Source organism: Sus scrofa, chromosome 1 (genome assembly GCF_000003025.6).
Source record: "Sus scrofa isolate TJ Tabasco breed Duroc chromosome 1, Sscrofa11.1, whole genome shotgun sequence".
NCBI lineage: Eukaryota > Metazoa > Chordata > Mammalia > Artiodactyla > Suidae > Sus > Sus scrofa.
In genome coordinates, this window is record NC_010443.5 from 145505883 (window position 1) to 145519050 (window position 13168).

At 49.9% G+C, this 13168-nt stretch overlaps 1 protein-coding gene across 4 annotated transcripts in view; it reads left to right on the plus strand.

Annotated features, from left to right (window-relative positions):
• Window positions 2776-13168, plus strand: part of PCSK6 (proprotein convertase subtilisin/kexin type 6) — a 188360-nt gene continuing 177967 nt past the window's right edge. For all 4 annotated transcript variants that reach the window (XM_021098934.1, XM_021098945.1, XM_021098939.1 and 1 more), the window contains exon 1: window positions 2776-3075. In XM_021098934.1, coding sequence (XP_020954593.1) covers window positions 2791-3075 — 285 coding nt within the window. In that variant the 5' untranslated portion in view covers window positions 2776-2790. The remainder of the gene's footprint in view (window positions 3076-13168) is intronic.

Genomic DNA, 13168 nt, shown 5'->3' on the forward strand with positions numbered 1-13168 from the left:
ACATTTCCAAAAATGTACATTTTCAATAAAGCATCTATTGCCTAAATGGATGCAATTTCTGGGTCAAATTCTGTTGTGACACACCCCAAGTGGCTATGGGAAGGCTTCTGCTATCCAGTGGTCCAGGCAACACTTGGCATCCCTTGGCCTCAGCTGTGTAACCCTGTACTTGCTGTAAAGGGGTCAGTTGTGGGCATCAGAACACATAATTCAATAACAGCTTCCCAGCGATGCCACTTCCTCTTGTCTGAGTTGGGAAGATACTAGTATAAACATCACATCTCCTGGCTCCAATCACCTTCCTGGTCCATGTCCTGTCCATCCCCAAAGCTGCTGACCTAGTTCTAGGGAAGCAGTGGGCCCCTGCCTCCCATCCCTACAGAACTGTGCAGCCCCCATGGGCCATCTGGAGCCTCAGTAAGTAGTAAATCCCCTCCCTGCAGGAAGATGAGCCAAGTCTTATTACAGATCCTATCACAATGCAAAGGGCTGGTACTTCTGTGATTGAGCTATCCTGCCACCGTGTAAATCAATAGGAAACCCACAGAAGGCGATTTGATTTAGGATGTTCATTTTGGGAAGCTGGTCTCCTACCATACTGGAGCCAAGATATCGTCCAGGCACATCCGCAATAAATGGGAAGTTTAGCCCAAAAGGACCGGATCTATTAATAAAACAAATTCTGATCCCTTCAAATAAAAATTCAGATGCATTTTAGCCTCCTCTCAATCCAGTGGGCTGAATCCCTTAATCTACTGAATTATTATGGAAAAACCCCTCTCTGCCTGTCAAGATTACTGTGCTGTGGGGGTACCCTCTCAGGAGGCATGGCCTACTTCATAATGACTTAGTTATGTGCAATGCAGCATTAGCTTGAAGAGGGTCACATGCTGAAGTAGGGTCTGGCCAACAGTGGCCAGAAAGGTGACACAAGTCACCCAGTATATTGCTGGTGAGTGACAGAGCAAGGCCTTTAATCTAATGGCCCTCCTCTGTGGGCAGTAAAGGTGGTATTGGGGAGAGACAGGCTGGGGGTTCTGGGCGTTGTTTCTGCCCAGTAGGGATGGTGTGGGCTCCTGCAGGGGAGCCACGACTGCGTTAGGGCTTCCTGTCTCTCATGTGGGTGGGGCAGGGGAATGTCTAGGGCATCTGCAGGAGGGGTACCAGGGGCCTGCATTCTGCATTGTGGGGCAGGCCCAGGGAGCTGACCCACCTGCCTAGGGTCAGGGAGGAAAACCTGTGGCAAGTGCAGAAAAGAGAAGAACTCGTGGAAATCAATCCTCAGGTTCCAAAACGGGCCCTGGGCAGAAGCCCTTGTGAACAAGACTTTGGCTTGTCCCCGTGTCCCTGCTGGGCCTCCCACCACGCCTCACGTTCTCCCACCTCCATTGGGGTGACTCACGCCTGCAGAAAGGATGAATCATGTGGGTTACGAAACCAAAGGGCTCCTGAGAGGGAGGCTGGAAAGGCCCCGGGAAGCCATGGGTCCTGCTCCCCCGAGGAATCCCACCCCCTCCTGCCCCTCCTCAACTACCTTCTACCTGCCAAGCCACAGACTCAGGTGCGTGCTCTGCAGCACTTGGAAGGCAAGGGACAGTTCCTGCAAAGGGACCAGCAGTCTCTGACTCCCTTCCTGCATTAAGGCCTCCTTACCTACTTTTTGTTTCCCCGCCCACATTAATTAGGGGAAAGGTTTGCTTTCCACATGGGGCCAGCTGGGACCAACACCCCTTGCAAGGCAAGGGACAAGAGACCCTGAAACGATCCTCACCTCTCACCATTCTTCTGAGGTGTGAATATTCCCTCAGCGCTCCACGGTATACCAAGTAACTACCTATTGGGTTCTAGGTGACTCCTGGCAGCGGGAGGCCAAGATGATTCATCTCATTTTCCCACTGACTGGTCCCAGGTCAGTGGGAGGTATGAAAGGTCTACCCAACTGGAGATCACCTACCATGTGGCAGGTCTGGGCTCCTAAAAACAAATGTTTATCAACAGCTTAGTGCATGGCCAGCACTCATGTCTTGCTCTAAACAGCTCCAGGGGATAGATACTATTGTCACTCCCACTTACAGGTGGAGCCCAAGATCACTCAGATAGGAAATGGTCGACTGGGGGGGGGGGGTTCCCCAGCGCTATCTACCTCCCTGGGACCTCTAGGGAGCTGTCCCCCTAGGTTTCTACCGAACCAGCTAATTGGGTAAATGTCTTTGCCCCCTCACCATGCCCCTTCAGTCAAGCCTAGTTTTGGACTGGGCCACGGCCACCTCTTTCCCTGTGGCTTCTTGGCCCTAAAACCCAGAACCGAGGGCGAACCCGCTGTGGCCCGCTGGGATGAGCAAGGCCTCCTGTGAATGAGGTCAAACACCGTCAGGCGTTATGAGGCCTCCAGGCTGCCCGGCGGGTGGAACGACACCGGCCTGGGAACAGTAAGCACCTGAGACGCACCCCACTCCCCCACACCCGCCCCACCCTCCCTGGTGGCCAGGGGAACGCGCTGCCCCGGCCCGTCTGTGTCCCGAGCGCCTCCAAAGTGCGGGAAGTTCCCCAGGGACCTTTTCGCCGAGGGCTCACGAAGGCCGGGGTGCCCGCCACCGAGCGCGGGTCCACGGCGCCGCCGGGCCGCGCGGGCGGGAACGCGCGGCGGCCGCCTCCTCCTCCCTCGCTCCCGCCCGCAGCGGCGGCGGCGGCGGCGGCGGCGCTTCCCCCGGCGCGGAGCGGCTTTAAAAGGCGGCACCCCACCCCCCCGGCGCACTCGCCGCTCGGGCGCCGCGCGAGCCTGCCGCTGCCATGCCTCCGCGCGCGCTGCCCGCGCTTGGGCCCCGGCCGCCGCCCCGGGCCCCCGCCGCCGCTGCCGACACGGACGCGGACACAGGGGACGCCGGCGGGCTCGGGCTCCGGCCGCTGGCGCCGCGCCCCTGGCGCTGGCTGCTGCTGCTCGCGCTGCCCGCCGCCTGCTCCGCGCCGCCACCGCCGCGCCCCGTCTACACCAACCACTGGGCGGTGCAAGTGCTGGGCGGCCCGGCCGCGGCGGACCGCGTGGCCGCGGCGCACGGCTACCTCAACTTGGGCCAGGTGAGTGCAGCCGGCCTCACGCGCCCAAAACTTTCCCGGCCGCCGGCGGGAGCGGCGCGAGGGGGCGCCTCCTTTGGGGAGTTGCCCGGGAGCGCGGCGCGCGGGGCCCTCGGTGGGGACAAACGGGTGGCCGGCGGGGGCGCCCACGCAGGCCCGGCGCAAGAGGGCACGGACACCTGCCCCGCCGTGGTGGGCGCCGTCCTCCTTACCCACCGGGCTCGTCCCGTCGCCGAACCTGGCTCCGCGGCACCGGGGCACGAAGGGGGCATTCCTTCAAAGGACCTTGGAGGCAGGTCCCCTTTTTCCAGCCCCAACCCTGAAGAGTGGCAGTGAGGCGGGGGTTGATCTTGATTTATGGCCGGTGGAGGGGTCCCACAGGGGACCTGTCGGTGCGGTGAACACATCTCCAGATTACACACTTAAGAGGATCAAGTGTAGTGACAGGGAGGCACCACTCATAACTCAGCCCCTACTGCCAGGCAGTGTTAAATTTGGTTTCATCATTCTCCGTGACAGAAGCCAGCAGAGTGTGGTGCGGCCCTAATGTAAAGGACTTTTCTTTGCATCTTAACTCCAGCGTGGATGCAGTTCCTGTGTGATGTGCACCCTTCTGGAAAAGTAGATTGTGCTCGTTTGAACTGTACTTTACACTGCAGGTCAGAGTGTCTGAAAGAACCCATCACATCCTTTGGTGTCTCTTTTTTGGTGTGTGTGTTTTGACCGCTCAGGTCTCTCCAAACATCCTGTGATTTAAGATTTGCCTTCAGGTAGCACTGGCTTTGATTCTCTCTGTGGTTCCTAAATCTCCCGAGTTCATGCTTCAGACCGGAGAAGGGGCTCCTCTGGGTCTTTCTGGTTGGTTCCTTGCTCCCCCCTGTTTGCTTAGGGCCCTGGCTCTTGCCACACTTCACTGCTCTGCCCAGGTGGCCCAGCAATTTGTCTTCAGCTAAAAGTGACTCTTACACTGCCCGGTAAATTACAGAGCGCCTGGGTTTTGGCTGTTATAATTAAAGGAGCAGAGGGGAACTGAAGTTGAGCTGTGAGCTTCTGGACATTGCAAGTGAGAGGCACAGTGACTGCCGTTCAGGGCTCCCTTCCTGGGATCAGAAATCTCCCTTCCCCGCCAGGTCCTGCCGGATTTTTGAAACAACTTCGAGACTCACTGAGTTGCTTATGCAGGCATCTTTTGTCCTTTCTCTGCCTGTGGGAAAGGTTTCCTCTAGGCACGTACCCCCTTCACCCAGGGCCTTCTGGGGAGCATCTCCGGGTATCCCCAGCTTGGTCCAGGGAAGCCAGGGTGGACTTCCTACAGCCTGGTCGCTCAGCCTGGTGGGCGTGCTGCTGGGGCTGACACTGAGGAGCCACTCACACACCCAGGAGCTAGTTGGTTTGGGATATGAGCTGTTTCAGAGGCGGGTGTGTGCGAGTGTGAGATTACTCAAGGAGGGCCTGTTACTCTTTATTCCAAAACCAGCTTTCTTCCCCGCCTTCCCCAAGTGCACTGCTAATGTGGAAAAGGCCTGGAGCGTTCCAACCTCTACCTACTCAATAAGAACTCTTTAAAAACCTTATTTGCCTTTTTCAGCCAGGAGAATTTGTGACTCATAAATAAGATGTAGGTATTATTAGCTTTGATTTATGAGTGGGTGAACCTTGGTGAAGCGAGAGGTGGAAGCTGTTTGTGTCCACACAGCAAGTGTGTGTCACCTCTGACAGTTATATTCCACACACTTTGTCTCCTGCTACATCCTCTGGTTCCAGGTCTCCTTTGGGTGACTCTTTCCCCAAACCCTTAATGCACAATTGGTGTTATGCCTAGTACCTGCCCTGACTCCCAACGCTGCTTTTCTTGTGGGTCTTTGCAGCACTCAAGTTCTGGCTTGATGGCTTTATTAGCTTTCTGTCATGCAGCTGATTCCATTTATTTTATATGGTGCAAAGGTAATTTAGACTAGTGGTCATTCACCTTTTTTGAGTCTTGGATCGCCTTCAGTGTCTGATAAAGTCTCTGGATCCTCTCCATTTAAAAACAAGCATCATCAGGAATGAGACAAACTAGCCTCTTTTTGCTTCTCAACTCATCATTAGCCTCTTTTTGCTTCTCAACTCATCATTATGCTGGAGGTCCCAGATAATGCAGCAAAAGAAGAAAGATTTGGAAGAGTCAAACGTCACTCTTGACAAGTGACAAACTTAACCACACAGGTGATCCCAGAGAACGTAGAGACTCACTATTATAACGTAGTAGAGAGTTGAGCAGGTTTCTTGATCAACAGGAGCAGCCCTGCAACAGCAATGTCTGAGAGGATGAGAAAAATTACAATTTACTGTAGCGTTAAAGCTGTTAGGTACCTAGGAATAAATCTTAAAGAAAAATGATGAAGCATTTTAAAGACTTATTGAAAAAAAGAAGGGCTGAATAATGGGAGATATATTATGTCCATGGCTGGGAGGGCTCATTGTCATAGACCCTCTGAATTAATCTGTAAATTCATTGGAGTCTAGTTGAGGCACCAGTAGGTTCTTGTATGGAATATAAACTCACACAAAGAAATTGTAAAATTTACATGGAAGAGTAAGGTCTTGGAATACTGGCTGACGACTTTGAGAAGGCAGATGGGGAGGAGGGTGCCTCCAACCCCAGAAGCTGTGGTGATCACGGCAGTTCTGCCTTGGCCAGGTGATGGTTGGTCTATCGGTGGAATTGACTCAAATGCAGGCGTCCATGGGAGCTTGTGTGTGAACAGAAGAGGTACAAGTGGATGGGAAGGATGGACAATTCAGTAAATGATGCTGAGAGAGCTGACCAGGGAGACCAGATCAGTCTCACTTCATACTCTGTAACAATAAATTCCAGATAGGATGAAAGCCCTGAATGTGTAATTATAGTGGAACACCCTTATGACATTGGGAAAGGAAAGGGTTTCTTTTTAAAAAATTTGTTGTATTGAAGTATATTGATTTACAATGTTGTGTTAATTTCTGCTGTACAGCAAAGTGATTCAGTGTGTGTGTGTGTATTCTTTTCCATTACGGTTTATCACAGGATATTGAATATAGTTCCCTGTGCTATACAGCAGGACCTTGTTGTTTATCCATTCTAAATGTAATAGTTTGGATCTTCTAATCCCAAATTCCCAATCCATCTCACCCCCACCCCACCTTGGCAACCATAAGTATGTCTGTGACTCTGTTTCTGTTTTGTGGGTTGGTTCCTTTGTGCCATATTTTAAAAGTGATATCATACGGTATCATATGGTATTTGTCTTTCTATTTGACGTACTTCATTTAGTATGATAATCTCTAGGTCCATTCATGTTGCTGCAAATTACATTATTTCATTCTTTTTATGGCTGAGTAATATTCCATTGTGTATATGCACCACATCTTCTTTATCCACTTATCTGTCAATGGACATTTAGGTTATTTCCATGTCTTGGCTACTGTGAATAGTGCTTCTATGAACATAGGGTGCATGTATCTTTTTGAATTATAGTTTTCTCTGGATATATGCCCAGGAGTGGGATTGCTGGATCATAACTGCAACTCTATTTTTAGTTTTTTAAGGAATCTCCACACTGTTTACCATAGTGGCTACATCAATTTACATTCCTACTAGCAGTGTAAGAGGGTTGGGAAAGGAAAAGATTGATTGATTGATTGGTCTTTTTTTTTTTTTTAGGGTCATGCCCACGGCATATGGAGGTTCCCAGGCTAGGGTCGAATCAGAGCTATAGCTGCCAGCCTACACCACAGCCACAGCAATGTGGGATTCGAGCCTCGTCTGTGACCTACACCACAGCTTACGGCAACACCGGATCCTTAATCCACTGAGCAAGATCAGGGATCGAACCCGCGTCCTCATAGAACCTAGTTGGGTTTATTAACCACTGAGCCATGACAGGAACTCCAAGGAAAAGATTTCTTAAACAAGATGCAGAAATAGCAAATAAAAAAGGGAAGAGATTGATCCATTAAAAGTTCTGTATAATAAAGACATTATAACAGTTAAAAAGCAAATAAGAGAGTAGAAAAGTACTAATACAACAGATTAGTGTGTAGATTATTTAATAGCTATAAAGCAGTAAGATAAATGATAAATGCTGGGTAGAAAAATGGGAATGTCTATGGATAGGGAATTGAGTAAAAAGGAAACCCAAGTGAGAAAAGATGCCCAGCCTGCTTGGGAGCTATTGGGGCCATGCAGCTTGAGGCACTTACACCATTTCACACCTATCAGATTGGCAAGCTGGGAAAGTGTTAGTATCAGGTGTGGCCAAGGATGTAGAAGAACTGGAACTTTCACATGCTGCTGATGGAACTCATTTAGAGAGCAATTTGAGGTCAAATGACATTAGCGAGTCTACATCTTGGCTTTGAGATCTATATTTTCAGTTATAGATCTATATTCTTCTTCATATTCTTTTTTATATGACTTATCACAGGGTATTGAATATAGTTCCCTATGCTATTCAGTTGCTTATCTATTTTATATATAGCAGTGCCTATCTGTTAATTTCGAATCCCTAATTTATCCCTCCCACCCCCTTTCTCCTTTGGTAACCATAAGTTTGTTGACTGTGGGTCTATTTCTGTTTTGTAAATAAGTTCATTTGTATCATATTTTAGATTCCACATTTAATGATGGTCATAGGATATTTTATCTTTCTCCGTCTGACTTAGTATCATCATCTATAGGTCCATCCATGTTTCTGCAAATGGCAGAATTTCATTCTTTCGTATGAGTAATATTCCATTATATGTATATGGACTACATCTTCTTTATCTATTCATCTGTCCATGGACATTTGTTGTTTCCATGTTTTGGCTATTGTAAATAGTGCTGCTATGCAGATTGGGGTGCTTTTCAAATTAGAGTTTTCATCTTTTCCCAACATATGCCCAGGCGTGGGATTGCTAGATCATATGGTAGCTCCATTTTTAGTTTTTTAAGGAACTCCATACTGTTCTCCACAGTGGCTATACCAATTTCCATTCCTACCCACAGTGTGGGAGGGTTCCCTTTTCTCTGCAGGATTATTATTTGTTGATTTTTTTTTTTTAATGATGGCCATTCTGATCAGTGTGAGGTGGTACATCACTGTAGTTTGATATGCATTTCTCTGATAATTAGAGATGTTGAGCATCTTTTCATGTGCCTGTTGGCTACTAGATGAAAAACTCTTGCACAAGTGCACTGGAAGACTTGGACAGGAATGTCCACAGAGCCATTTTTAAACAGGGAGAAGCACAACCTAAATATCCATCAGCAGAAGAATGGAGAAATAAATCAAAATAGTCACACCATGGAGTACTCAACAGTATCTAGAAATGAGTAAACTAACTATGATGTATTTTCATAGATAAATGCCAGAAACAATGTTGAATGAAAAAGGCAAGTTGCGGATACACAATAGTATTTACGTAAACTTTGAAAAACACTAAGCCATCCTATAGTCCTTATGAATGCTTACACATGTCGTAAAAGCACAGAAGCTTGGGCTGGAAGGATCCACATCAAATTCTACTTAATAGTAGCCTCTGAGAAGGGAGAGAATGAGGGGAAAGAAACTGGGGAGAGAAATTTTAACACTTCATCTGCAGTGTTCTAATTCCTGATATGCTATATAGACATATATGTATGTATAACATACATAAAGTATATACAAAATTATCAAAATTATGTTTTTTTGCATTTTTCTTTGTGTCAGAATATATTAAATATGGTAATATATACATTATATACAGACATGCATATGTAATACATGTATATACACATGTGCATACACGTACACCTACATTTGTGCACATACACACACAGATACACATGAAATGTAAAAGGGGGAAAGAAGAGAAAAATGCACATCATACACACATATCATGGTGCTCCTGGACCATCTGGGGACCTCTAGGTACCTGCGGGCCTAGGGTGAGAAGGCCCTGCTTTAGACATCCCGTGTGGGGCTGATGCACTTGTCAAGGCAGCAGAATGCCTGGCTGCAGCTCACAGGGATATTTGGGCAGAGCTGGACTCAGAGCCAGAAACCTCACTCCCGGGCATTGCCTTTCTGTCTGCCAGGCTTCTTTCTCCTTTAGGTTATCTTGTGGCAGAGGTGGCCCTCGCTTTAACCTACATTCTTACCTTCGCCATTGCTGACATCAAGAAAAGACAAGTCATTTACGTGAAAAGGAAGGCAACAAAACATGTGCCAAACCAAATCACAGCAGCTCAGCATCCGCAGCTCTTTGGGGTGATGTTTATTTTAAGGGTAGCACTTCGACACCATACTTGTGCTTGCATTTTTTGCTTTGCCTGGGGTACTGAGCTAATTTGTTGGTTCTGAGTCTGAATGTAAAACTGCAAGCTGGCTGCCAGGGCCCTACAAGGTCCAAGAGTCTTAAATGATTTTGAACTTGCCTTAAATAGTTTTACTTAAAATAGCCACTGAATGGAACATACCTGGCCCAGAATTTCAGGTGGGCCTTCGTAATTCATTTGTCAACAGAGGAAAATTGTGATTCTGCAGACAGCTTGTTCTTAACAACCCCAAACAATTTGAAGCTTTAGCCAGGTGTTAAAATAATGAGCCAGAACTTATTGAGTGTTGGGGCTTGGAAGGGACAAGGGGAAGCCCAGAAGAGCAGCCACCTATGACCAAGGTCTCCGGTATTGATGTTTAGCAGGAGGCTGACTTGCTTTTTTGCTCTAAACCAGGAGCAATGCTCATGGCTGGCCTGGGATTGGAAAGGGAAGGGTTCTGGTGTGAGCTGGGACCAGGGCTATAAACTAAATTGGGATTGTGAACCCAATTGTGTAGTATCAGACCTTCCCTGTTTGTGTTCATATGGTGACAGATCGAAGCGGACAGGGTTTTATTTGATGGACTGCCATCATGAGTCATTGGGGCTGTGGGTGAAGCTGAGCTGTAATGCACAGTGTCCAAGGGGGACGAAGAACCAGGCCACAGTGGCTGGCTCAGCTGTCTGGTCAGTTGGAAAGGTTTGAGCTTCTCTAGGCAGAAACCAAGGGTCATATCAGAAACACACAGCTCTTGTGTGTGTGGAACATCCTGGAGACTGTCTAAGGCCTCCTCCCTGGTCTCGGACTTTGCAGGACTGTCCACACTCTGGGGAACATGCTGGCTCCTCTGGGCCTTTGAGCCTCTGCACAGCTTTTGCCTCCAAAAAGTAGTTCGTCTGATCTTGCCCAGCCCAGCTGACACACCTCTGCCTCCCCTTCCCAGCATCCTGAACGTGGAGGTCTTCTGAGCTGTGGTTATCATGAGTGCCCATCTCCTTTCCATCTCAGACTGTGGCTTGGCCTTGGCGCTGACTGGAGGCTCTGACTGGAGGCTCTGGCATGTGTTTGCGCCTGGCAGCTGATCCCCTGCGGGTGCTTTTGCCCAGGGAGCCTCGTACCAACCTACAGGCAGGTGTCACCAGGCCTGTTTAAGTGTGAGGAGACCTCAGGTCCGGTCTAGTGTGACTTGCTCCAGATTACAAACTGGTGACTGACAGGCCAGGGCCCAAAGCCCTCCCCTCCAACCTGCCATCACCATCAGTCATCCCCTCTGGCAGAGGAAACTCATCCCTGTGTCTCAGACAAGGCTAAGCCATCAGGCAGAAAAGTATTTCAGCTCTCTGCTGCCACTGACAAATGGGCTTACATGGATCCGCCAGCCGTTCTTTCCCCCCTCCCTCCCCCTGGCTCACATGTCCACGTGCAGTGCTGGCATTGGCCTGTTGTGTCCTGAGTGGTCTGTACTGGCACTCATCAGCACTGAGACTTACTCACAGCTGCCTATGTTGGAGGGAGAACACCCAGCCCCTTCCTAGGATGCCATATGCAGTCCTTCAAACTCAGCATCTTCTTGGCTGGACTGATCCTCCTCTGCGGCAAACCTCCTCCTCTCTGTGTGTTCCTATCTACAGAGGGGGCCGCCATCCACCCTAAGCTCAAGGTCTGGAAGTCACTGCTGTCTCCACCTGCTCCTGAGCCTCCCCATCCTGTCCATAACCAGGCTCTCTCTTCGGCCTCCTGGATGGCTCTCAGGTCCCTCGATTTTCCCCAGCACAGGCAGGGCCCTTCACCTGTCCATGCCGCTGCAGGCCCCTCCTGTCCCCTCCCGCCCCCTCCCCTCTGCTGCTTTCTGCTCCCACCCCAGCTCCAGCACTGCTGAACCCCTCACTTCATGCATCTGCTTCCTTTCCGCCTTCCTTATGCTGTTCTTACTGCCTAGAATGGCTGTCCTCCGCCCACCTGACCAACTCCTTATCCTTCCTGGCCATCTGTAGGCCTGCCCTGACTTCCCCAGCCCTACAGATGTACCCTTGGGGCTCCCACACTTCCATCATCCTGACATTGTCTGCTGGCTTATCTGTTTCTGCCACTGGGCTTTGGACTTTGTGGGCCCTATAAGTCCACACTCAGCCGTCTGGCTGCTCTCTGAAATCAGGCCCAATTCTGCCATCTCGCTAATGCCAACCTGGGGCCCAGAGCACTCATTTATTGAGCCAGTGTTTATTGTGTGCTTGTGCTGGTGTTGGACCCTCAGAGATGAGTAAAATGTGACCCCTGCTCTGTAGGAGCCTCTTAGAGGAGGGAAGGAGGTGAGCATCTATGACCAAGCAAGTTCAGCAAAGTCAGACTCTCGCCTCTGAATGTCACTGGACTGAACATCTCTACCCACATATTTTATCTTAATCCCTGGCTTCTCAGAGTCACACTCCGCAGGCTGGCCCCTCCCAGATTTGTGCTTACATGTGGGGAGGAGCTGCCCCATGATGCTCTAGTTTGCTTCTAGTTCTGGTCAGCTACACACCGTGGTCCAGCTATGCCCTGGAGCCCACCGTAGATGATTCAGACCCCAGGGGTCCTGTCATCCTGCTAAGTACTTGGTCCTCCCGAGATCCTGTGCCCCTGCTCTTGGAGAGTTTTGAAGGCCTGGTGGCAGGCATAAGGCCCTCTGTCCAATATTGCAAAAAACAGGGATGAACAGCCATCAGCGTTGGGAGTGAGCCTCACACTCCATAGGATGGGATCGGCAGCTCAAGTTCCCATGGTAACCAGCCCATCAATGCCCTCAGTGTCAAGACAGTGGCACCATGGAGAGGAAGAAACAGTCTCATTGTCTCTTCCCTGGCTGCTTGGGCACAAACTGCCTTGCTCTGCAAGGCTGGACAGTCCCAGGCTGCCATGTGGCAAAAGGTGCCATCAGCTTCAGCTTCCTGACCCTCTCTGGGGCCTCTTAAATTCATGCCGCTGGCTGACATCTGTCACTTACAGAATCCATCTCCTCAGTGGGAAGAAAGGGCTCATCTGCCACAGGGATGGATAAACGGAGCCCAGCGTCGCAGTTGGGTGCTTGAGAAGGACCTCGATTTCCAGACTTCCTTGTTTTGTTTGTGCTGACAACTCTCAGAGGTGATCTCCTGTGTTCATTCAACCAGAACCTTGTTGCCCATGAAAGGCCCCAGCCCACCCTGTGATCTTTGTCACTCTCCCCACTCCTGAGGGTGCTTGGATTACTGCCCACCACTCCCCGCCTCCCTTCCAACCCATTTCCCACCTTGCCAACCTGATGGAGCTGCAGAACTGTGAGCCTCATGCTGTCCTTTCCCTGCTTTGAAACCCACAGAGCTCTCCATCGCAAAGCCCAATATGTTTGGCCCCTGGGGAGTGAGCTGTCCCTCCCTCCATCTCTGTCCTCAATCCAGAAACCCTCACATTTGCCAAATGTTCTAGCCATTCCAGACCTTTGTCATGCTGGAAACGTTCTATATGGCTTTTCTTTCTTTTGTACCTGCTATTTGAGGGCTGCGGTTTTAACCTGGGTGCCCCTTTGCTATGTGATTACCTGGAGAACCTGCTCCTCTTCAGCATTAACTAAAATGTTCTTTGCTTACCTGGCTGTGCCTGGCAGGGCCAGACTCCTGCTCCCAGTCTCCAGGGCTGTGGCCTTCGAGGGTGTCTGTCTCTAAGCTGGACCACAGCATCTTGTGGTCGGTATCTTTGTGCTTTTTTGTCTCCTTGGGCCCTAGTCCAGCCTTCTGCTCCCACACGGCCTCCCAGAGGCACCTGATGACTGTATTT